At 48.9% G+C, this 25,729-nt stretch overlaps 1 protein-coding gene across 4 annotated transcripts in view; it reads right to left on the bottom strand.

The window, feature by feature from the left end:
- The window catches only part of PNPLA1 (patatin like phospholipase domain containing 1), a 44,196-nt gene that overhangs the window by 4,707 nt on the left and 13,760 nt on the right, over nt 1–25,729 (bottom strand). For 3 of the 4 annotated variants that reach the window (XM_070584467.1, XM_070584469.1, XM_070584468.1), the window contains exons 2-8: nt 17,811–18,043; nt 16,248–16,313; nt 14,813–15,022; nt 13,801–13,861; nt 5,588–6,181; nt 3,148–3,226; nt 1,878–2,003 (exon numbers count right to left, since the gene is read on the bottom strand). In XM_070584467.1, the coding sequence (XP_070440568.1) occupies nt 1,878–2,003; nt 3,148–3,226; nt 5,588–6,181; nt 13,801–13,861; nt 14,813–15,022; nt 16,248–16,313; nt 17,811–18,043 (1,369 nt within the window). Of the gene's footprint in view, nt 1–938; nt 2,004–3,147; nt 3,227–5,587; nt 6,182–13,800; nt 13,862–14,812; nt 15,023–16,247; nt 16,314–17,810; nt 18,044–25,729 lie in introns of those variants that run through there. The other variant, XM_070584470.1, reaches the window with a different exon arrangement.

The following is a 25,729-nucleotide window of genomic DNA, read 5'->3' as shown; positions in this document are numbered from 1 at the left end:
TTTGAGCTTCTCTTTTCTACCCCCTCCCTAGTCTTTGAAGCTCAAAGCAGTCAGTCTGCATGGGATTGCTTAAGGTCATTAGTTGGTAAATTGCCCCCAGGCAGTTTCCTAACCCGTTCTATAAAGGAGGGCCGCAGACACCACCTGCCAGAGCAGGCTGTGTGACCCACTGACAACAGCGTTTCCCATGGCTTCCGAAGGTTGTTTTGTTTTTGTCACATCCTGCTTCTTTATAAAGCACCTTGATTCCTAAAAGTTTATCGACCAAGTAGCCCCAGCTGAAATGCGTAGTTCCCGCTGCTCAATGTATGGGGAGAGGCCTGGCCCTGGAACGAAGGGACCCGAGTCTGCGCCCAGCTCCGGGATGGCACGCCCAGCCCCACGGAGGCTTCCTCACGCCCGTGGCAGACCGGCCTACATTCTCATCATCAGACTCGACCCTGAGCTCCTAGGGCAGAGAGACGAACACTCAGAGGTCAGGGAAGTCTTGGGGTTGGAGGCAAGGAACAGAGTGAGACTAGTCCCAGGCTGCACTGATCCCCTGACCCCCAGGGACCGCCAACTGCCTCCTGGGTCCTGCACCCTCCCTGCCCATCCTTTAATCCAGCAAATCACATGTGGGTCTGTCCCATTTCCTGTAGCAGCTCTGGGAATCTCCTCTCCCCCATGTTGCTTCATACCACCCACCAAAGACCTACTTGTCCAGCCTTTGAAGTGGCCCTGTGGCTGCCAGGGTGACCCTGGTCTACCTGACACATCCCTGTGCTACCCAGGGGCCCCCACCTGGAACAGAGGTAACCCGGAAGGATGTTGCTTAGAATGATTTAGGGATTTTTCTGACCAAGAAAGGCTTAAAGGAACTTAAATAGCAGTGTGAGACTGTTCCATTTAGAGAATAGTTTGATAGTCCAGTGAAATAATGATAGATAACACCTGGCTTGGTTTGTGTCTGAGGCTGGCATTTTTAATTTGCAGGTGGGTGTATACATACACATATACACATGTGTATATGTGTATATACACACATATGTGTACACATACATATACACGTATACATACATATATATACATATATATACACACATATATATATATACAGATACCTTTAAAAACTATGTTGTGGTTTAGTAAAAAAATTAAGACTTGGTTTATCTGGGGCTCACAGTTCAGCAAATTCGTAGGTTTTACTCCTATCTTTGGTCTGAAGTTCAATTTGGGTTTGAAACTTGGGATGAAATTGGGATTGAAAGTTGGCGATGGAGTTTAATTTATCCTTGAAATCCCCAGAACCAAGAAGAGGGCTTGGCACTTAGCAGGTGCTCGATGAAGCTGGGCTCATTAAGTCAACGACAATATAATAGAGTCCAAAAGCTCCAAGAAGCAGGCCTACATTGTTAGGGCTTTTCGCTGTAGGTTGGCAACAGTTTGAGCTCTCCGTGTTGAGGGTTATGTGGGCATCCACCTTTCTAGTTTGGGTTTTAAGTACAGTTCTATTCGGAGGCTGAGAGGTATTGAGGTGAGCCCTGTGAGTGATATAACCATAATGTCTACAAATTATTGAGTGCTAGTACACACCTTGCACTCTGTGACGCCATTTCCATATGACCTCACTAAACCCTCACAACAACCCGATGAGTTGCTATTGTCCCTATCTTACAGGTCAGGAAATAGAGGCTCAGAGAGAGCACGTGTCCTACGCATGGTCACTGAGTGAGACGGAGGCAGGGCGGGGATTTGACCTTGCGTGTGTCCGACCCCAAGGCCCAGCTCCTAGTGCCCTCCTCACTGATGCCCCTTCTACCCCTTGTAATCCTCCTGTGGACTGCTCCTGGAGCTGCTCCTCCCCGTGCAATTTAAGAAACGTTAGTCGTGCTCACTGCGCTTTGCTGCCTACTTTCTCGGATCGGGGATGTCTTGGGAAGCCCTTTCTGGTGCCACTCGTCTTTTGTTTGTTCTTCTTGAATATCTTGCTCACCCAATTGAAGTCTTCAGCAGGACTCTCCCTGGGCAAAGAGATGAACTGAGTGGTTTGTTAAAGGCCTGTCCCGTGTCCTCCACTGTCAGGGCCCTGGTCCCTCAGCAGGTATTCGGACGCACCGAGGCTGCGGTTCTCAGCCCTGGCCGAGCATCGGAGTTCCCCAGCGAACTTTTATTTTGTAATCAATGAATATTTACCTAAGTAACGCCATGCCAACTAGCCAACTGAAACTCAATTAAACTTTTATACAGTGTATGTCAATACAATAAAGCTTAAATCACGTGAACAAAATGTGTAATACCCAAGCACAAAATGATTAAATTTATGCAAACTCTTTAAAAAAGTTTTATAATTAAGATTATACTTAATGTGAGAAGCAGGTATATTTTAAATATATTTGATATGATATGGAGTGGGAATGTCAAAAGCAAGAGTGCCTCAGGCCCTGCTCTCCATTAGCTGAAACTGTGGCTGGAGAGAAGCCGGATCATTGCCTGGGCTGATCCAAGGAAGGAGGGATGAGCTCGGTGGCGGGAGATACCCTGACCCAGCCTCTGATCTCCTGCTGGGGCCTTCCACTGGCATCGAGCCAGCAAGGGAGCCTGGGTACTGTGGTCCCCATGGAACTTAAAAATGTACAGATCCCCAGGCCCTCTGACAATGACTGCAAAGATAATAAGGGAATACATGTTACACAGCCCAGACAAGCGATGTGCATTACAAAAAAAGATTTTCTGGGGACACTTTACAACACAGGAATATTAGTCCCCTTATCACGCTGACAAAATAATTTGGATTAAGGGAGGTCTTTGGTGGGGTCCCTCAATTCATACTGTGCAGGGGCTACCTGAGGCTAGGTTGTCCCATGCCTGCTGGCTCTCTGGAACTGGGACATTATCAGAGAGTAAGACATGAGGGGGCGCATTCTCCCACTGCACTCAGAGAAGATGCCTTCCCTTGGGTGCACAGCAGGGAGCTGACAGTCTCATTTTCCCCAGATTGTTGAGCGGAAGGGGTAGGGGGGTTGGTTTGTGAACTGTAAAGGGGTGGACTGTGATCACGCAAACCAGAAAAGGATCTCAGTTTCCTCAGGCAGCTGCAGAGATGGAAAGTACCGCTTCGCTGGGCCGCCCTCCCCCGCCCACGTTCCCAGTTCAGGAGAAACTTACACTGCATAAGGCTCGCTGGTGGTTTCCTTCGCACTGACCAGAGGCACGGTGCTGTCTGGATTTGAAGAAGCAGGGAGAGCTACAGTCCAAAGTAAAGATACAGGAGACATGAGTGAGATGGGGGAGGGGGGTACTTCGCCATTTTGGAAATAACAATAGGAAGTAAATGAGGGTGTTTAGGAGCAGTAAAGAACTCTCTCACTCCCAAACTCTCATATTTAGGACCAGAATCGTGTCGTCGGATTTGACTGAGACCCAGGGCAGTGACAGCTGTGGAAGCACTGATGCTGACGCCTGAGGTAAGATTATCAACAATTCCTTCAGAAAAAGTAGCCGTGTGAGGGCAAGTTTTCAGGAAAATCCCCCAGAGAGGCCTGAACCTCCCCTCACAGCTTTATGTCATGCTTTCTTCTTTTTCATTAGAACAGAAAATATTAACAGTTTTATGACCATTATTCTTAAGTAAGCTCTTTGCAGATTTCTGATGAGTTTGAGGATATATAATATATGAAGATGAACATGTGACTATGTAATACATGTAAATAAAAATAGTATAGAATCCAGTTAAATTCCTCTACCTGAAGGTCTTTCATTTGGGGCCTTGGCGCTCCCAAATCTATTTGCAGTTCCTTCGTTTAGGGATTTTCCAAGGACTTTGTGCTACCGCCCCACCCCCCACAACTCCGTGGCCATCAGTGATTGATAACACCACCGCCTGAGGAGGCTCGCTCTGCCCATCCCTGTGATGGCCAAGGATGTCGCAACTGAGGCTCAGCTGGAGGCTGTAACAGAGTGTCTCAGCCTCGGTGCTCCTGTCATCAAGGGCCAGATAATTCTTTGTCGTGGGGGTCATGCACTGGAGGACAGTTAGCAGCATCCCTGGCCTGTACCCACTAGATGTCACCCACTAGGTGACAACCAAATGTGTCTCCACATATTGCCAAATGTCTCCTGGGGGTAAAATTGCCCCCAGTTGAGAACCACTGGGCTATTTGTACCTCTGTCCGCCCCCAGTCTGAGTGAAGAATGCCGAGTCAGGGCCCAGGACTGCTCAGACACATGAAGACACATACCTTCAGGCATGAGTGTGATAACAAAAAATAAACACATTCCATCTAACAGGAAATAAGAGAGCACGTAAAACACTTTGATCAGTTTTCTAATTCTTAATGTCCTGATATTTTTGTCTCATTGTGATTAAAAGAATCAAAGGAAACCTATTCCAGAGAAAAAACCACCCCTGACTTGGGGCAGATTCTCAAAGGACAGCTTGCTAATCTGTGCCGCTGTTTACCATAATAACTATGGAAGTTTGGCTGATGGACCAGGAGGACCCTACAACCTGGCTTCAGTCCATCATTTGGGCTCCTGTCCCCTTGCCCCTACCCCGACCATCCATGGTGGCCCAACAGGTATCCTCTTTATCCTGAATGTAACCTGAGCTTTCCTTCTCTGCACCTGAGCTTCTAGAATAAACGAAACCCAAAATGTTCTTTCTACTCCATCCAATCCCATCCCACAAACCACGATTGTCAAAATCCTGACCATTTCAACTCGCCTGTCACCTCCAAGATGCCTTCTTTATTCCCCCACAGAGAAGAGATCTTATTCTCCATAAATACCCCCAACACTGTTTTCGTTAATTACTTAACACTTAATAATTCAGCGTGTATTTTTGAGGTTGGTATCCATGTCATTCTCTCTGCTGGAGGGGAGATTTCCTGAGAGTGAGGAATTGAGAACTGTTCATCTTTGCAACCCCTACAGCACTGCTTCTCAAACTACCTGCAGTGAAGAACCAGTTTTTAAGAATCTTATTACAATCCGTAATGGACTAGTACTTTTGTGAAATTAGTAGGAAAACGACCAAGCTCTTGGATGTCATGGTGACATCTTTTTGCTATAAACATTTCTAAATGCTTACTCTCAATTTCTATGCTCATTTCACTGTGAACTATTAACAAATAGTTCAGGGATGAGCATTGGTCCACAGACCACTCTCTGAGTAGCACTGCCCGGGCACGGTGACTTTCACCATAAAAATCTACTAGTACAGCAGTTCTCAAACGTTAACGGGCAAAAGAATCGCCTGGAGGGCTTGTCAAAAAGACAGACAGCTGAGTCCCACCCCAGAGTTTGTGATTTAGCAGGTCTGTGGTCGGGCCTGGGAATTCTCGTTTCTAACGAGTTCTCAGGTGATGCTATTGCTGCTGGTCGAGGGCCACACTTTGAGAATCACAGGATGAAAGAAATGAACAAATGCCAAGTCCACAGCCCTCTAGTGGTGGTCTGTCCTCATAACAGGGAGAGCCGCTAAAGCTAACTGCTAACTTCTCCAGCGCGCCCCTCTAAAGCAACGGTTATCGGCCACCACGTTGTTACACACTTGCTGATGCGCTCCAGACGTGAGAAAGCCATGAGAAGCCAGAAGGGTCCATACCTTGGGGCTGTTCTGGGCCCAGTTCCTCCACAGGTAGCTGTGCAGGTGATGCCGAAGGAGAACATGGGGGCAATGTTTGAGGCGCCCCCACACCTGAAGGCCCCAGGGATGGCCTGGGTGACACAGATGACTGGGAGGGTGGGGATCTGGGTGGTGATCCCGACGGTTGTATCTGCTGCTGTGGTGATACGGGTGACGGCCCAGGTGTTGAGCTGGGTGGCGAGTGCACAGCTGGGAGGGATATAGGTGGCACGTCAGTTGGAGGACGTGATGGTGAAGAGGGAAGTGGCGATACAGGTGACTGCTCAAATGAAGAGACAGGTGGAGAATCAGGTGACTCCACAGCCCACTCCCATGTAGACTCAGGTGTCTGCACAGATGGGGACACAGGTGGACCGTGGTGACCCCTTCTCTCCTCTTTGGGAGCCCCTGGTGTGTGAAGTTGTACAGATTCTTCCAGACTGGCCTGCTCTGTTTGAAGGCTTGGTTGACTGTGTTCAGGGCACTCATTGCCCAGGGCGAGCTCTATCTGGCAGTAGACTTCAACCCGGGGGAAAATCACTCTCTTGGAGGGAGAATTAAGGTGAGCAGCATCTAGGAAAAACAACGGCACAGAGTCACGGGGGCATGACTAACCCCCGGCATCAGCACGGCGTTTGCAAAAGATGGTTTCCCCAATGATTTTCCTGAACAGGATTAGTGCTTTTCAATGGCCTTTCCTTACTTACTTGAATTTATATTGAGTATTTGACTGTGTATTAATTCATTTATTCAGTGAATATTTATTGAACTTCTGTATGTGCCTGGCATTACAGCAGGCACTGAGCAGGGAAAGGAGACAAAAACAGGTGAGATGGTTCCTGGCCTCCTGGTGCTTATAGTCTAGAGTGGGGGCAGGCATTGACCACCCAAATAACCTCAAGTTTTAGCCAAGACAAGTGCTAGACAAGAGGGGAACAGGGTGCTAAGACAGAGGGGAGCAGAGAGGAGTTAATCGGGAGGCTTCCCTGACGGAGGGACATTTGGGCTGAGATCTGAAGGGCGAGTGGTCCAGGGGGTGGTCGTGGTGGGAAGAGGAGGAGCATCTCAGACAGACAGAACAGCGCACAAAGGCCACAGGTTTGAGGGAGCACGAGGAGACTGAAGGCCTGAAAGTTCAGTGTGGGTGGAGCAGGGGAGGGGGCACTGTGGCGGGAGACGAACGAGGCTGAGGAGGCGGCAGGGGCCAGACCCCACAAGGGCTTAGAGGCCCTCGCACTGAGGACACTTGGTTTTCATGGCAACCATGAAGCATTCCAGGCAGGAAGGTGCTGACCTGCCTCTGGTTTGGGCAAGATAACTGTGGCTGCCATGTGAGGACTCAGTGAAAAGGGCACAGGTGACCCAGGGAAACCCCTCAGGGTGCTGTGGGAGATGTTTGGGGCTTGCACCTGGAAGGAGATCGAAAGAAGTAGAAGATTCTGTTTAGGAGGTAAAATAAATGAGAATTGGTGATGGATGGATTGGGGCATGAGGGAAGGTATGTGGCTCACACAATCAGACAGATGCTCAGATGCGTGTGCCATTTGCTGAGAATGTGACCATGGAGGGGATGGGTCTGGAGAGGGGTGGGGAGAGCGCAGGTTACAAGTTTGTTCTGGGACATGTTGAGTTTAGCGGCCTTCGAGATGTCCAAGGAGAGATGAAGGTGAGCAGTTGGATGTGTGGGTTTGGATCTCAGAGAAGAGATGAGGGTTAGAGATGTATATTTGGGAGCCCCACCTATGGGTGGGACTGAAGCCGTGATGGTGGCTGTGGCGGAGATTCCCTAGGAAGGAAAAGCAGAGTGAGAAGAGAGACGAGGATTGAGTCAGGAGACAGGGAGAGGAGAACCCAGGGAAGATTTTCTTAAATAGGCAAGACTGGGGTAGATTTAAAAGTTGCTAGTGAGGATCCAGTTGAGAAGTGGAGGTTGGATATATAAGAGAGAGAAGGAATCATAGATAATTGGAGAGTCCAGAGATGGAGAAGGGGTCTGAGCATGGGTGGAGGGGTGGCTTTGGGCCTGAAAAGGGGAGCTTCCTTCAATGTGCTGGGAAGGAGGGGGAACAGGGAGAAGGGAGTCTGCATATTTGGGAGCACAAAGTTGAGAGAACACCTCTGTGATGGCTTTGGTCTTCTCAGTGAAGTAGGAGGCAAGGTCCTCTGCTGGGGATCAGGGAGGGTGGCAGATTTGAGGTGGTAATTGCAGGCGATGAGAGAATAGGTTGACAAGAGAAATAGAGCATGATTGCTTCCTGTGTAGAAATTCACAAGCTGATTCCAAAATTCGCATGGAAAGACAAAGGGCCCAGAATGGCCAAAACAGCTTTGAAAATGAAGAAAGTTGGAGTCTAAGACTACCCGGTTTCAAGATTTCTTATAAAGCTACAGAGATCAGGACGGGATGGCATTGATGTAAAGACAAACAAGTCTATCAATGGCACAAAATAGAATGTCCAGAAACAGACCCAGGACACACAGAGACAATTGATTTTAGTCAAAGGTACAGAGCCATTTCAATAGAGAAAGCACAGTCTTTTCAGCAAATGGTGCTGGAACAACTGGATGTCCATGTGAACAAGAAAGTACTTTGATTTATGCTTCGTCCCCCGTCTAGTACAGTGCTGCTGAAGAGAGCACACTTTGCACCTTATCTAAAAATTAATTCAAAATGGATCATAGACATAAGTGAGAAACCAAAAAACTATAAAACTTTTAGAAGAAAACATAGGAGAAAAACTCTTTGTGGTCTTGAGTAAGGCAAAGATTTCCTAGATAAGACACCAAAAGCATGCTCCATAAAGGAAAAAAATGAATAATATGGATCCCATCAAAATTGAAGACTCTTTTTCAGAAGACATTATTAAGGAGTTGAAAAGAGAAATCACAGACTAGGAGAAAACATTTGCAAATCATATTTCTGATAAAGCGCACTTATTTAGAATATATAAAAGCTCTTAAATAAGAAAATAAAGAATTCCATTTTTAAAATGGGCAAAAGATCCAACCAAGAGAGCTCCCAGTGGCCAAAACTGGAACAATTTGAGTAACAAAATAAATAAAGTAGGACTGAATAATAACCTAAAGAGTAAAATAAGTATCCATGAGTCCACACTGAATAAACAAATGATTGAATAAGCGAGTAAATGGAGGAGAAGAGACAAATCTCTGGGGCAGAAGAATTCCAACTAACTTATGTAGATACTCAGCCCTTAAGGAAGTGAAGCATAACTCCCCACTCCTTAAGTGTGGGCTGTGGATAGTGACTTCCTGCCAAAAAGCATAGTACGAGAAGGGAGAGAAAGAGTAACTTTACGGTGGAGAACCTGACAAACACCCCCACAGCCAGGTGGTCAAGGTCAACAGCATCAGTAAACGTCATGTAATAGCAGGTACCCGTGATACGATATGATGAGAATGGCGCTTTGCCTCTGTGCTCTTCCTCCCTTGAACCAATAACCCTAGTATGATCGTGAGGAAAACATCAGACCAACCCCAATCGAGGGACATCCTACAAAATATCTGGCCAGTACTCAAATCTGCCAAGGTCATTAAAAATGAGGAGAGTCTGAGAAACCATCACAGACAGAGGAGCCTAGGGAGACTCACCACTAAACCTGGGGTGGTGTCCTGGATGGGATTCCGGGTCAGAAAAAGACATTAGGTAAAAACTAAGGAAATATGAATAAAGTATGGACTTCAGTTAATAATAATTTATCCATATTGGTTCATTAATTGTAAACAATATGCCATACTGTGTACCAAATTGTATGTGTACCACACTATAACATCTAACCAATGTGAGACATCATCATAGGGAAATTTGGATGTGGAGTATATGGAAACTCTCTGTACTATTTTCATCTTTTTTCTGTAAATCTAAAACTGTTCTAAAAAATAAAGTTTATTAAAGGTCTAGGGAGAAATGGGCAAAAGAGTCGAACAGATATTTCACCAGAGAAGATATTTGGACAAATAATAAGCAAATGAAAAGATGCTCAACGTCGTTAGTCATCACGGAAATGCGAATTAAAATCACAATGAGATACCACCACACACCTATTAAAATGGCTAAAATGAAAAAGACCGACCATGCCAAGTATTGGTGAGAATTTGGGGAAACTGGAACTCTGATATACTGCTGGTGAGAATGTAACATGGTACAACCACTGTGAAAAACCATTTGGCAGTTTCTTAAAAAGTTGAACATACATTCTGGATATATGTCTTAGTCCATATATATCCAAAAGAATTGAAAATAGAATCTCGAAGAGATATTTGCATGGCCATATTCATTGCATCCGTGTTCACAATAGTCAAGAGGTGGAAGCAACCCAAATATCCATTGATGAACGAACGGATAAAGAAAATGTGGTATACACACGTAACAGAATATTATTCAGCCTTAAAAAGGAAGGAAATCCTGTCATATGCTACAACATGGATGAAACTTGAGGACATCATTAGTGAAATAAACCAGTCACAAAAAGACAAATACTGTAGGATTCTACTTATTTGAGGTATCTAAAGTATTCAAACTCATAGAAATAGAAAGTAGAATGGTGGTTGTCAGGGACCAGGAGAGGGGGAAATGGGGAGCTGTCGGCCAATGGATGCAGAGTTCCAGTTTTGCAATGAAAAAGTTATGGAGATTGGCTGTGCAACAACGTGAATATACTTAACACTTCTGAACTGTATGCTTAAAAATGGCTAAGATGGTAAATTTTATATGTGTTTTTACCACAATTTTATATATATAAATATATATTTATATGATAAATGTATAAATATATAATTACATATTTTTTACTTATATGTATAACATACATCTACCATATGATCTAATCATTCCACTCCTAGGTATACACCTGAGAGTAGTGAAGGCATGTGTCCACACAAAGACCACGCATGAGATGCATTCATGGCACCTGTATTCATAACAGGCTCAAAGTGGATACAACCCAAATCTCCATTAATAGGTGAGTGGATAAATGAACAGTGGTATATTCATATAATGGAATGTAAAAAGGAACGAACTATTTATCCCATGCAAGAACATGGATGAATCTCAGAATAATTATGTTGAGTGAAAGAATGCAGACCAAAAAAAGAATTCATACTATAAGATTCTGTTTATCAAAAACTCTAGAAAATGTAATTTATCTATAATGACAGAAAGTAGGTCAGGACCTGTGTGGGGATTGGCGGGGGGGGGGGGGGGGGGGCGGGGAGGTGAGGGAAGGTGGGAGGAACCACCTTGATTGTGGTGCTGGTTTCACAGGAATGTGTGTGTGGTGTGTGTGTGCCAGAAAACATTAAATTGTGAGAGGGAGGCGGGAGGGAGAGAAGGAAGAAGGGCAGGAAGGCAGGAAGGCAGGGAAGGAGGGAGGGAGCTCTGGCCGGGCATGCCTGGATGCTGGATGGATATTTTACACATGGCATCCTCTGAGCCCCAACCTCCCTCAGCGCCCACATCCACGCGTCCACGCGTCTATGTGGGGAATGTGGATGTTCGAGCACACCAGCAATCATGTCCTTCCCTTTGGCAGAAGGCTGCTGCCAGGAGAGGCCAAGGTGGAGAGGGAAGCTCGCCTGGCAGCAGAAATAATTAGATGGATGTGAGGCGGGGGAGGAGAAAGAGGAGGCCAGGATGTTGAGGGTGACACCTGGCGGGTGTGGCTTCCTGCTGAGCTGACCCACATCCAGAGAGCACTGGGGGCAGGAGGCTGGAGCCGACTCCTGTTTTCTATTCCCAGATGGCAGGCGGGGACCGGAGTGTGACTCTGGGCATCGAGTGCGATTTCTCAGGATGTGTCAGTACTTCCTGCTCACATCTGGTGCCGGTAGGAAAATCCAGCCCCACCAAACCCGATAGGCTTTCGATGGTGGAGCTGAAACCTGCCCTGAGGAAGCCACACACACACTGGCAATTTGAAAGAGGAAGCAAAAATAGCCGGTCGCCAGCATGAGACATTTTCTTCCTTAGAAGTTGTGTGTATTCCTACTTGGAGGGGTTCCAGGGCCACTGGGAAGACCCACCATCCTTGGTATACTGCCCCAATTCTTTAGTGGATGCCCCAATTGCTACTATGAGAGTTTCATTCCTGGTTTCAGATAGCCATTCATACCTGTGAAAATGTCCCCACCAGCTGAGGGTGGAAGGGCTGGGGAGGGAGGGAAGGTGGAAGGGGGACTACTGAGAAATGGGGCAGACTAGAGATGCTTAGCAACTCACCTCGTCACTCTGCCCAGGGCTGCCCCCAAGGGGAAGAGAAAGGAAATGTTCTAGGGGACGGACAGGTGTGGAGGCGGCCAGGCAGCCAGGCTGTCACCTGAGCTGTGGAGGGGTCTCCTGGGGCAGGGAATTGGTGTCTGTTCCAAGATCCCAGTCCCAAATCAGGGGACCTCCCCCAACCCAAGTCCCCATTGTACACCGTCACTGAGGACAGAGTGGAGGGGCTCCCCAGCTCGTGGTGGAAAGGAGCCCAGGCCCTAGCCAGCCCCTCCTATTCCCGAGGCTCTGCAGGTGAGGCCCCCTTCTCCACCTACACCCTACCCCTCAGGTGGTCCTCCCTTTGGATTCGTGGGGCTCAGTTTTCATAGCTGTCACCTGTGTTAGTGTGGAGGATGGGAGAGTTGTCAGAGGAGAGTCAGGGTTAGGAGGAGTCTGTCCTGCAGAGAGGGGAGAGGGGGGCCTGTCTCCGAGGTCAGAGTGGGCAGTGGGCTGCGTTGACCATGGCTAGGAATAAAACTCTGAGGGAGGTTCCACGATCAGCCCCCTTGTACAGAGGAAACTGAGGCCCCAGGAGATTAATTACCTGCTCAAGATCACACAGCTGGTAGGTGTCAGGAACCAGGATCTAAACCCTTTTCACAGATTAGGATCCAAGACTCAGAGAGGGGGGGTTTCCTGAGCTCACACAGCCAGGGGGATGGGGATCCTAGCCCAGGGCTACTTGCCCCCAGAACCCACCTTCTCTCCATCCTGCTCTCTTGCTCCCCACCCTGCTTGTTGAATGAACCCAAGAGAAAGTAAAGATTAGGACGAGGGGAGCTTGGGAAAACAGGAAGATTTTTGTTGTTGTTGTTTTGTTTTGTTTTTTTTGCTGAGGAAGATTAGCCCTGTGCTAACACCTGGCTGATGAGTGGTGTAGGTCCATGCCTGGGATCCAAACCCATGAACCTGGGCAGCTGAAGCAAAGCACACTGAACTCAACCATTACACCACTGGGCCAGCCCCAGGACGCAATTTTAAAGAAAAAAAAGTAAACGTATACTAGGAAAAAACCCTCAATTCAACCTTTTCATTTCACTGCTAAAATATTTTTTAAACTATGTACACAAAAATTTCACCCCAGCATTGTTCATAATCGTGAACATTTGGAAACTCAAAGGAATGATCAAAGTTTTCTGTGCAACTGTGATGGAATATTATACAACTGCCAAAAAGATAGTTACAAAGACCAAATGGCAACATGGAAAAAAATTTACGATATAACATTGGGGAAACACACTTTGACCCAGGAATCCCTTTTCCTGGAAATATATTCCATGGAATTAATTCTAAATATGGTAAAGCTTTTTTCCTTTCTTTTTAACAAAGATGTTTGCCATGGTCTTCAAGGAGTTAGAGCATGTCATACGTGTCATTGGAATCTTCCTCCCACCGGATAATGCCCAGAGGACAGACCGGTGTGGGGACCATGCTTTCTAGACCAACATAAGGCAAGGGCTCTTCCCTCTCGTTTGTTGATCAATATGTCACTCAAAGTCTTACACAAATATGAACTAATCACATCCAGTTCTACATTAACAATACAGTTTTATTGGAAAAAGAATAAAAATGGAAGAGAATGAAACGAGATGAAAACGCAATTCTCCAGGGAGATATGAGCTACGTATTTCCTAAATACAGTTTTTAAATCCAGAAATATATTTGTACAAAAGCCCTAGACACTGTCCCATCAGTTAACCTCAACGCCTTTCCACGGAGATCCTAACCTCTGGCCACAGTGGCTGGTCCTGGACAATGCAGGCTGCCAGGTCCCCGCACCCATTTCCAGTTCTCCTGGGTGAAGCGCATTTCCAGTCCACAAATTTGGGGGGAATGCTCCCTTGCTCAGCCCTCCTGCTTCCTGCCTTTGCCTCGACCTCCAAGCCTCCCCTTCCTTGGGGCCCCTCGTGGTACTTACTCAGCCGCCTCAGGTATAAAACGACATCTTCGTACCCTCGGTAGTAGTAATCATGCAGGACCTGCAAGGTGGGGACACCAGGGACAGAACTCAGGCTGCAGCAACAGAGAGAGCCGCAGTCCCCTCACCCAGAGCAGCTGCTTTCATTGCTCTTGAGCTTTATTTGATGAGCTTTTCAAAATGTATCCATCCAGTGCCCATCGCTCACTATCTGCTAAGAAGCTGGGCGTAACTCCTGACCACGTGTCTGTAGCGATGCTGCGTTAACATGTTAAACCTCTCACAGCTGATCATCAGCGTCCCCTGGACAGGAGAGGCTGGGATCTTTGTAGCAGAACCAGAGAAGGCGCATTTGGGCCATATGATGAGCAGAGTTTGGAGACTGGGTTCAAATCCCAGTGCTGCCACTTATTGGCTGTGTGGCTATGTGGCTGTAACCGCTCACAGCCTCAGTGTCTTCATCTGTAAAAAGGGAGTAATAACTATCTATCACAGAGGATGCTGGAGGATTACATGAGCTCTCGGCCACAAAGCCTTTCTGTAAAGGACCACATAATAAATATTTGCGCTTTGCAGGCCACACACAATCTCTGTGACATCTTTTCTTTTTTCTTTTTTTTTTACAACCCTTTAAGAAGGGAAAGCCCATTCTTAGCTCACAGGCTGTACGACACTAGCCCAGGCTGGATTGGGCCTGTGAACCACAGCTCGCTGACCCCCACCCTGCATGTCACAGTGGGAGAGTTCCGCTAACATTCCTATTAGTGGTTCTGGCATCACCTCGTTTTACAGGGGAGAAAACCGAGGCTGGGAGCACTCTGGGGACTTGTTCAAGGTCACACAGTGGTTAGCGTCAAGGCCAGGACACAGGTCTAGGAGGAAGTTTAAGGGACCATTTGAGGGAGGAGACGTAGATGGAGCTGAGAGGGCCCCACTGGCTCCTCCGTCCCACCCCCAGGCCCTGTGGCCCTCCCCCATTCCTCCTCCCCCTCCAGGACGTCCTGTCTCTCACCACCAGGTCCGGAGGGAACAGGGCGTACGTCATCCTGGCGATGTTTTCCAGGGAGAACTGGAAGGAGCAATTGAATATGCGGAAGTCTTGGAAGATGGCGGGGCAGTCCCGGGGGCAGATGTCCTGCTGGCCGCTGAAGGTAGAGATGGTGATGGAGTCGGTCCAGAAGGAGCAGGGCTGCATGCCCGTGAAGCCCCCGTCGATGTACCGCTGTCAGGGGAGGCAGAGGGAGAAACGCTCTTCAGGGGTCAGAGGTCTTCTCCGCCACTCAGGGAGTCCACCAAGGAAATGGGTCCCTCGGGACAAACCTTGAGACCGAGGTCTGGGTGGGTAAGTGGTGTGTCCAAGGTCACTTGGAGAGTTCACAGTGGCCTTTGGACTCCCAGCCCAGTGCTCTGTCCCTGCACTGTCTCCGCTCAGCCTTCTTAGTAGGGCCAAGACTGGGGCTCCCAGGCCTCTGTGGGGAGGGGGCACTCACAGTCTGGATAAAGCAGGAGGGCATTCTCCCCATCACAGCTGCCCCTCCCACACTACCCCTCTAGAGCCACTCTACTGTTGCAGGCGGGCTGGGGAGTGGAGTGGGTCTGAGCAGGTTGTGAAATATCCCCTCCCCAGATGGCCACGGTCCACAGTGCCCCCCTCTGTTGAGGTCAGGCACCCCGGACACTCTCCAGAGCGCCCCTGACCACGGCCTCACCACTGGCCGAGCTTCCACCTCAGGTCCCTTCCCCTCTGGGGCCTCTGTTTCCTCAACTATGAACGAAGGACAACAAATACCAAGGCTCCAGCTCTCTGGGGGCCTGAGTACAGCTGACACACAACAGGCTGCATCCACCAGCCGAATCCTAATCTCTGGATCTCATTATCCCTACATATAAAATGAGGAGGGGGCGTGGGGGAAACCTCCGGCTCAGAGTGTGGCCTGGGGACCAGCAGCACCAGCGTCAGCTGAAGCCGGTTGGTGGTGCAGACTCTCAGGCCTCGCCCCAGACCCACTGGATCAGAATTCACATTATTTCACAAGACTCCCCTGAGGGATTCCTGGGCACCTTAAAGTTTGGGAGGCACTAGCCTAGATGACCTCAAAGGGTCCCATTTTTCAAGGTTCCGGGTCCCAACATCCCAGGGTCCGTAGTCTATGCTCTCTGTCAAGTCTGAGGAAATCTGGCAAGCCTGTGGAGTCTCGATATTCCAGGCTCAGTAATAGGTTACTGGGTCCAGAGAGAAGCCCAACCCAGTTGGGGAAGTTCATCTTAAAGACCCAGAAATCCATCTGTTTGAAAATTCTGAGTAGAAAAACACAAGGAACTTTCCAACTCGTGGCTCTTCCACAGAATGCCAAGACCACCCCTCTGCTCTCCCAGATGCAGGTCACAGGGACCCCCAGGCCACTTCTGGATCCCGGCTGGCTCCCCTCTCCCACGAGAGCACTCACCACGCCACGGTAAGTTGGGGGGATGAGGCCACAGTACACAGGGACAAAGCAGCTGCAGTACAGGGCCTGTGGGAGGAGAAGAGAGCTGAGATGCCTGAGGCCCTGGGGCTGGGTAGGGACGGTTCACCTGCAGGTCACTGGGCCACCACCAGCCTGGCCGTCCTTAAACCCAAGGTGAGGCACTGCTCTGGGAAGTGGAGCCCCAAGTTCAAGTCCTGGCCTGGCCCTAGCTAGCTGGGTCCTTGGTGACTACTTGGTAACCACTTGGTCCATCTGGGCCTGATGTTCCAGCTTTAAAGGGAGAGCTGACCTCAATGATCTGCAGGGTCCCTTCTAGCACCAAATTCCCGTGAATCCAATGGATTCAACAACCATTTGTGTGTATGTGTCTGGGCCCAGGCCCTGGAATGAGAGGACAGTGAGATACCCACCCTTGGTTCTGCTCAAAGAGGGGGAATAGGCATGTACATGAGGTGACAGGTGCTGTGATGGAGGTGAGCATGGGCATTGTGGTCCCAAAGAAGGGGCACCCAACCCAGGGGTGTGCAGGGCAGGCGGTGATGAAGGAAACTTCCCTGGCAGGAGTGACTGGAGTCTTGTCAAGCAGGTGAAATGGAGTGGGAATAAGGGAAGGCACCCCAGGCAGAGGGCACAGCCTGTGCAAAGGCACAGAGGCCTGCTTTGTGTCTGGGTTGCTAGGGTTGGCCTGGGCAGGAGTGGGAGGTGGTAGGACAGGGATGGGGAAATAAGAGTCTCGAAGAGCTGGGTGCTGACAAACCCAAGGGACATGAGGTGGGTGGAGGAGGTATCCATGCCCACTGTCTACTCATCGTCACCCCAGGATCACAGCCAGCCCAGGGTGGGGATATGCGGATGGGGTGGTAAGAGCCCTGTATTTGGGGGATGGGAGGGGAGTGGAATATCAGATGGAGGGTCATGCAGCCTAACCCCTTTGTCCTGAAAGAAAATTGGGCATATCCACAGTGCTCTCCAGCAATAATAATTCATAACTAAAATTCACATTAAGGAGTTTCGTGCAGCGCACTGTCAGAGTACTCTTTCCTATGTGATAACCCATTTACTGATAATCCCATATTTTCAACAAGGGCCACTAGAAGAGGGAGACAGAAACGGGTGCTGTTCCCACCAACTGGGAGTAATTCAGGGGGGGACACACTGCAACCCAGGCTGAGAGGCGCTAAAGAAGACGTGGGACCTCTGTTGGTCACACTCGGGCCTCTGAGAAACTGCAGGATCGGCACTGAGGGCAGGGCAGAGGCAAAAGGAGGGGCTGAGCCCCTGGGGACTCTGGGTGTTGAAGTCTCGGGGATGGTGACCAAGTCTGATTCATTGAGGGCTTCCCTGTGTCCGTCTCCTCTCACAGTGTGCCTCATGCAGACAGATGCCAGGAGGGTGAAGGGAGGGAAGTACCAGGGAAGCGGAAGATAGAAGGAAGGAAGTGAGGCAGACTGATGGACCAGTCCAGGAGCCTGTCAAGAGAAGCAGGACCAGCCCTCCAACTTCTTCCTCGGCCCCACTCCCTGGCCCCGCCTCCCTCCTTGCCTCGATGAGTTCTTCTTTAGACGTGAACTCTGAAACCACGACACTCTCCCCATCTGTGAGGCGGGTGAGGGTCACGTGGAGCTTCCCTGTGGTGGCCTTGTAGGAGTCCTCAGGCAGGACCTGGTACAGAAACTGCCTCATCATCGGCACCATCTTGCAGGATGGGGACAGGGGCCCCAGGAAGGATTTCTTCACCTCGGCCACACCTACATTGAGGACTCGGAGGTACTCGTCTGTGGAGGAAGCAGAGTGGAGCCAGTGGTGAGTGGCTCATGACCAACAGAGGTCCACGGCGATTTTGCCATCTCATCCTGCATCCGACGAGTGGGAAAACCCGGAATTCTGAAGCAGGACAGGTCTCTCTCAGGAATCAACCTGTCATTTCGCACATGAGGAAAGCAAGGCACGGAAGGATTAAGCCACTGGCTCCAGAGAGCCCACAGCGAGTCAGTGGTAGAACTAGAGCAGGTGTCCCGACTCCTTTCGTATTGAGGGCAAAGGAGCACTTTCCTACCCCAAAATAGCTTTCCCCAACTTCCTGTCCCCGAGCCTGGAAGTCCACCGCCAGACTACATTATTGGGGGTCTAGAGGCTTTTTGCCCTGTGTGAGAGTCCTATTGAAGTGCCGGTACAGTTGAGGGCCCTCCCCAAGTGACACCCTGGGCCACTTGCTTGGTGCCCACTGAATCTGTGGGCAGGGAGGGGTGCTGGCCTTGAAGCAGGTGACTTACAGGGAGGGCTGAACTTTGTCTTGAAACCATTGCATTGCCTTCCCTTTATGGCCCCCGCTACGGGCCTGAGAGGGAGAGGGCCCTGAAATATGGACCCCAGGCTGGGCTGGGGGTGTCCCCAGGAGGCGGAGATGGCTTCTTCCCTCCTTCTGAGAGGAGCACAGCCATGCCACGTAAGGGCTTACAGTGCCGGATGGGGCTCGGAGAGAGGATGTGTTGTCCCGGGTGGCAGAGCAAGGTGTAACCCCCTCCCCAGTCCTCAGAGTCCCCCCGGGGAAGTTAGGGTTGTAAGCTGAATGAGAAGCGCCATCATGCTGGGTTCTCATAGCAACACTATGACGTAGGTATTTCTGTCCTAATTTTACCGATCAGGAACCTGAGGCTCAGAGAGGTAGCATAACTTGCCCCAGATCAACCATCTAGTAAGCGGAGGAAGTGGGATTTTAACCTAGAGTCTGTGACCCCTATGCTCCTTCCACCAAACTAAACCACAAACTTCCTGATCTGGGCCTGTACCTGCTTCTTGCTGATGGCTGCTCATTTCTGCCCAGTGCAAGCCTTCTGGGAAAATCAGGAGCAGAAATAGCTCTGAAAAGGATTACTAATATTTTGAAACACATATTTAACTGTAAGACATCCTATACAGAAGAATTTTCTTATAATTAGTGTCACATAGCAATGGCTACTTGAAGTTGTGCAGTCCTGAGCTCTCTGCCACTGGAGGTAATCAAGCAGAGGGGGGAACAAGGACCTCAGAGACTTTATTAAAGAGATTCCTGCATGGTGGTAAGGGCTAAGATTTCTTCCAACTATGAGATTCTGGGATTCTCACAGGCGCCTGACAATACTCCTGGGAAGTTATCACAGGGGACATTACTTTCTTATTTATAAACAGAGCAGCTGAGGCACAGAGGTTAAGGGATGTGCCCAAAGAGAAATACAGAAATTTGGGGACAAACCAAAGCTAGGGACACCCTACTCCTCTTGTGTTTTACAGTTCACAGATTATTCCTCTTTAATCCTGGAGGTTGATAGGATAAGGAGACTCAGCATCATTTTACAGATGTAGAAACTGAGGCAGAGAAAAGCTAAATGTCTTGCCTGAGGTCAGACAGCCAGCCAGTGTTTGTTCTGACTTCAAACCCCACCTTCTCTCCCTGGGTGTTGGACCGATCCCAGAGGCTGAGTGAGCCTGGGTTGCCATGGTGACGGCCTTTTCTCGCCAACATTCAGCATCGCAGCTGCATGTGTATGGTAGGGACTGACCTGAGCCACAGAGTCTCTTAGCTGTCACCCCCTTACAGGGGAGGACTCTCCTGGGAGGTTGGCAGGCCCTGCAGTTTGGCCGAGGTTAGCTTTACCATGTGCCGACTTGTACAAACAGTGCTTTCCCTCGAGGGAGGGTGGTGGCCAACCCACCAGTAGGTTATACAGCAACTGAGCATTTGGATACCAAGGTGTTGGGTCACTGAGTTCTCGCCCACAAGACCAGTCGGGATGGAGAGTCGAACCAGGGCGGGGACACGCTGTTTTTGGAATTCTTAATGAGCAGCTTGAAGTGGCCTTGCAAGGGTTGGTGGCCTTTCCCACAATGCCTCAGAGTCAGGGGCACCTGGTTCAGCTGGCCCATCCACTCCTGGACTCCCAGCAGGGGGCGCTGGCTGGGACCCATGGAAAGAAATCTGTTCTCGTTGTACAAGAAATACATGCTCATTGTGGAAAAAATCATTTAAAAAAATACAGATAAGCAAAAAAAGAAAAAAAAAAATTAAAATGTCCTGAAATCCCTCCACCCAGAAATTAACATTTGGTTTATGTTGTCCTAGACCAGATCTTTCGTTTTTATTCTTACTTATAAGAGTACTTACATGGGGTCATACTATATACACTATTTTGTAACTTGCATTTTTCACCTGATAAATCACGTCTTTCTACATCGATATGTATCTGTGTGTAACCCAATTTACAAGCAGCATGGAAAGCTATTGTAAGGTTGGACCAATATTTCTTGAGCAGGTCCCCAGTAGGGGTTGGCTATTTAGTTTGTTTCCTTCCTTTTCTAAATAACACTGCAATGAATAAACTCCTGATAAATTCTTTGCCTGTCTCCTTAATTATTTTCCTTAGAATAAATTCCTAGAGGTGAGAATGCTGGGTCAAAGACATGCACGTTTAGTCCTGTAATGTTCATTTTAATCATAGCTTTTGTATTTATCCATTTACAGTCAACTCTCAGCTAATCAGGGGTGGTGGTGGGTGACAGGGACCCAGTGGCCAAGCAGTGGCCAAGATAATGGAAATAATATAGACATCTCCAATATACTTACATCTGAAAATGGTCCTACCTGGAAATTAGCGATGTTCTGGCCAGAATCATGTAGGCAGGGAGGGAGCAGGCATGAGATTGTCTGATTTCTCCTACTCAGGAGCCCATTTAATGTTCTTGCCTGCTGCTCACTGGGGCTGCGTCCCAAAGGATGCCTTTCTCTCTGCCTCCCCTTGCTTCTCTTCAGGTCTCTGTGTGTGTGTCTCTGTCTTCAGAGTCTCTAACTGTCTCTCTCTCTCTCTGTCTCCCTCTTTTCCCAGCTGAGGGAGAAGCAACTGATCCGTTTAAACAAGTCTCCATTGGTAGAAACTCAAGTGTTCAGCATAGCGGTTGCTGAATGCTGCGAGGAGGGATAAATTTAGCTTGCTTCTTTATGCATCTCTATACTTTCCAGCACCTTCTCCTGTTTAAAAGCCTCCTTCCAAGCTGCTGGCTGTGGGGCTCTGAGACACAGTGTCCCCCACAGACCACAGCAAGAGGGGATTTGAAAGCAGCACCCCAGGAAACTCAAGGTTGGCTGCTCCCACCCCTGCCCACACTTGCCACATCCACTTCTGCTCCCTCCTACTTCCTTTCACACCTTTGTATTTTCTAAGTGCTGTCTGTCTCCCCAGCCCAGCAGGAGGTTCTCTGAAGGCAGGTCTTTGTGGTCCTCCCCTCTCTATGGCCTACCGCTGGGCTTTGCCCATAGAAGGCCCTTCAGAAACCTTTGGTATAGGCTGGGAACTCCTCAAGGGCAGGGATGGGCCATACTCACCTACGCCCACAAAGCCTTGCGCTGACACTTGGTGGGTGCTCAATGTTTGATCAGTGTATGAACAAAGGAAAATAAAAACCTGACAGGGAGGAAAAGCAAGCGAGGGAGATGTTCACAGGGAAGAGATGCTTAACTTAATTACCCAATAATAGCTCGAAGGCAAGATCATTCCAGAAGGATAGATAACAGAATTAACTATATCTTAAGTGTGGCCAATTCACCAGGTTTTATGAGTCTGTTTTGCTAAGAACTTCAGTAGGAAAATGAATAACTAAGATCCTGGGACAGGGAGATTTTGAAGGGCATTTGGAAGCCACTCCAAATTTCAGCCACTCAGAGACTCTTTTACTCTTTTTTTGTGACAAGATCCATTTTTTGGAAAGAACTCAGGCTTTGAAGCCAGGAGATTTGGTTCAAAACTCAGCTTCACCATATACCATCTGGGTCATCACTGGTAGGTCAAATAACTTCTTCCAGCCTCCATTTTGCCACCTATAAAATGGGGATGCTAATCTACCTTACTGGGATGTCATGAGGCAGATAGTTTTTAAAGTGCCAGCACATAGTAAGTGCTCAATATCGGTTATGCCAGTAACTCCCCATGTGACCATGGACAAGGCTTCTTGATGTTTGACTCTCAGCTTTCTCATCTGAATAGGGGACAATGGTCCCTGCCCCACATCTTTATTGAGGTGCGCTCAAGCGCCTGTGTGGATGCAAAAGTAAAAGCCCTGTGGAGATGAGAGGGTGTACCCTGGTTTCAGAGCACTGTAAGGGGATGAGTTGGGTGTAATGTTGTCTGGGCACGGTTGGCGGCAGCACTCCCTCCACTGTCAACTTGAGGGACCTGACAGATTTAGTAGGGAAAAAAGGAGACTTAGAAAAATCATTGAAGGGGAAGGAAGAGATAATTAGATATGTGTTCATCTTAGTTATTTGCTTAAGTGCCTAACGTTTCCCCCCTTCATGAGGGCAAGGATGGCCTCTGTCTTGTTCATCCCTTTGTCCCTAGCACCTGATATAGTGCCTGAGACATGGTAGGCACTTAATAAACATGAATGCATGCATGCATGCATAATGAATACATCAATGAACCCAGAAATCAAAGGAGGTCTGGGGAGAGATGCAGTTACTCAAGGTGACCCAGAGAATAAAAGCAGAAGGCTTCTCTTCCCCTCCTCCACACGACCTCTTGCTAAGCGAAAAATCCTAGAAAGATGGGCACTTGGCAGCTGACAGTTTAAACTGCTGGACACCCCGTTCACAGGGTGCCCGAATTAGGTCTGCTGTTGGGGGTGGATCTGCCGTGGAGGATGGGACTACGCGGCCCCAGTCTCCCGTGGACTGGTAGCCTAGCAACGACCTCGGGCTCAGCCAATCACCGCGAGGCGCTTCCCGCCGCCGGCTCTGCTCCCCCAGCCCCCGGCTCTGTGGGCTCCGAGGAAGCAGCGGCCCCTGGGGAGGCGCCGGCAAGCAGAACTGCGTTCCCAGGAAAGCCCTGGCAATTCTCGGAGTCCCTGTGTGGAGCACCTGGGAGTCTGCTGCTCCTTCCTGGTCCCTAATTGTAGGCTGAATTATGGGCTGCGTTTCCCTGCGGGTATATCTGACTGCCTGACTCCACTATGATAATAATAATTATTCTTATCTTAACAATAGTCGTTTACCCAAGCAGGTTTTCACACTTATAATCTCAGTTTATCCTCACAGTGACAGCGAGTCCCTGAGGGGCGATGACCCTGGTTTGTTCACCATTTTATTTCTATACCCGGCACTGCAGGGGCATTACTGCAAGACAACTTGGCTTAAAACTGCAGTGTCGCCACTAGGCTCTCTCCGTAGAGACCCTCTGGGCAGTCAGTTTTCACTCTGGGAGCCTTTGTTCAAGAGAAATCTCAAGTGGAAGCCCAACGTATAAAACAGCTAAGAATAGGTCTGCTCTGGGTTGAAGCCAAGTGTGGTCTCAGGCCTCGTCCAATCTCCTCACCCTACCCTAGGAAGGAAGCCCCCTGAAAGCACTACCCAGAAATTCCTAAGATTCTAGCAGCCTAGGTCAAAAATGCTAAGCCAGAGTAATTCTCTCATTTTACAGGTAAAAAATCCAGCCCAGGATAGAAGTTAAGCTCAGTAAATATGGCTGAAGAGCTGGCTGGCTGGAGAAATGGGTGAAGGATGCATAGGTCACATAGTGTATGATAGCAGAAACCGGAACTAGAATGTATGAGAAAACTCACATTTCTCTACTCTATTCTGAATGCATTATAAGCTTTAGCCAAAAGCAAAACAGCTCTGACCCAGTAAGCACTTAAGAAAACAAAAACCAAAAACCAATACTTTCTTATGGATAATAACAATCTTCCACACAGACCTTTTTCTAACCCTAAGAGTTTACTGAAGAATTGACTTTAAAAGTTCAGATCGGCTTCTATCAGGTTGCCATGGAAACATCAGCTCCTCCCGCTGGTAGACCACCTGGATTGCTATCGAGGGTCTGTAAGGCTCTTTCCCAGGGCCTGGGCCCTCGCCCTGCCCCTGGATGTCTCTCCCTCAAAAGCCAGGCACGATCTCGCCAACCTTCCATTAAAGGATCTGCTGATCACCCGAGATGAAACAGGCAGGGCGGGAATGTGTCTAGAAAGTTCTCTGGAACTTCACAATATTCTCAGGGCCATTGCCCCTGCTCTTTTCTCTCTGACTCTTTGCTTTGGTGGACCCAGAAGTCTCTTTGGGATTCTACACCAAGGTAGAAACTAACACTGGCCCTGCTTCCAGGCTGTGGTCTGTCGTACCCCACAGACTCTTCCTGTCCTTCTGAGGGGACACTGGGGTAATGCGAGAGCTATGAACTAGTCACTCTCTAGTCTTTTTTTTTTTTTCTCAAAGATTGGCACCTGAGCTAACATCTATTGTCAATATTCCTTTTTTTGTTTTTCCTTCTCCTCCCCAAAGCCCCTCAATACATAGTTGTAGATTCTAGTTGTGAGTGCCTCTGGTTGTGTTATGTGGGACGCCGCCTCAGCGTGGCCTGATGAGCGGTGCCGTGTTCCCTCCCAGGATCTGAACCAGTGAAACCCCAGGCCAGCAAATTGGAGTGTGCGAACTTAACCACTCAGCCATGGGGCCAGCCCCACTTTTGGGTCTTAAGAGTTGTCTTTTGGTGTGCATGTGCATGTGTGTGTGTGTGGTCAGGGGACTTCCAGGTGACCCTCTGCTATGCAGAGAAAAGGCCTTCTCAGAGCATCTCCTCATTTGAGATTTGCCCAAATTAAGGCATCTCTGCAGAGGAATGACCATGCCTCCCTCTTGCAAAACCATGATAACTGAAGTTCATTTCTGCCGACTGGAGTTATTCACTGCCCCAGCTGTCTGAGACTTCAGTTGGTTGGGTCTGTTAACCACATCCCTCTCCATCTATGTTACATGAGTTTTGAAGTTCTTATGAAGCCACAGTGTTCTAGTCCCACCCCACTGTTTACCGCTCTTACTTAGGTACCATTTTTTGGTACCTCCTTGGTGCCAGGCACTGTGCCAGACTCTGAGGACTCATTGCCTCAGTGAACCTTCACGACACTTCCTTTTTTTTTTTTTTTTTTTTTTGAGGAAGATTAGCCCTGAGCTAACATCTGCTGCCAATCCTCTTGCTTTTGCTGAGGAAGACTGGCCCTGAGCTGGCACCCATGCCCATCTTCCTCCACTTTATATGTGGGACGCCTGCCACAGCATGGCTTGCCAAGTGGTGCCATGGCCGCACCCGGGATGCGAACTGGCAAACCCCAGGCCGCTGAAGCCGAACGTGCGAACTTAACCACTGCACCACCGGGCCGGCCCCCATGACACTTCTTTGAGGTAGGTACTATGGTTATCTCTTCTTTACAGGTGCGGAAACGGAGGCTCAACCAGCAGCTTACTTCTTTCTACCACAGCTCGCTGCCCGCTGCAGGGACAGGCCCTTCATCTCTCAGAGCCTCCGTTTCCCACGTGAGGCGAGGGGGTGGTCCCACGGAGGCTCTCGGGATTTGCCTTCCTAGGAGCTAGTTTAGGCACACATCCCAAGGGCTCAGACGTCCCTGGGAGACAGGAAGACTCTCTTTAGAGCAATAGAACCCAA

The sequence above is a fragment of the Equus przewalskii genome, chromosome 19, assembly GCF_037783145.1.
Source record: "Equus przewalskii isolate Varuska chromosome 19, EquPr2, whole genome shotgun sequence".
Taxonomy (NCBI): domain Eukaryota; kingdom Metazoa; phylum Chordata; class Mammalia; order Perissodactyla; family Equidae; genus Equus; species Equus przewalskii.
Note: the sequence above shows the minus strand (reverse complement) of the source record. Positions and strands in the feature narration are given on the sequence as shown.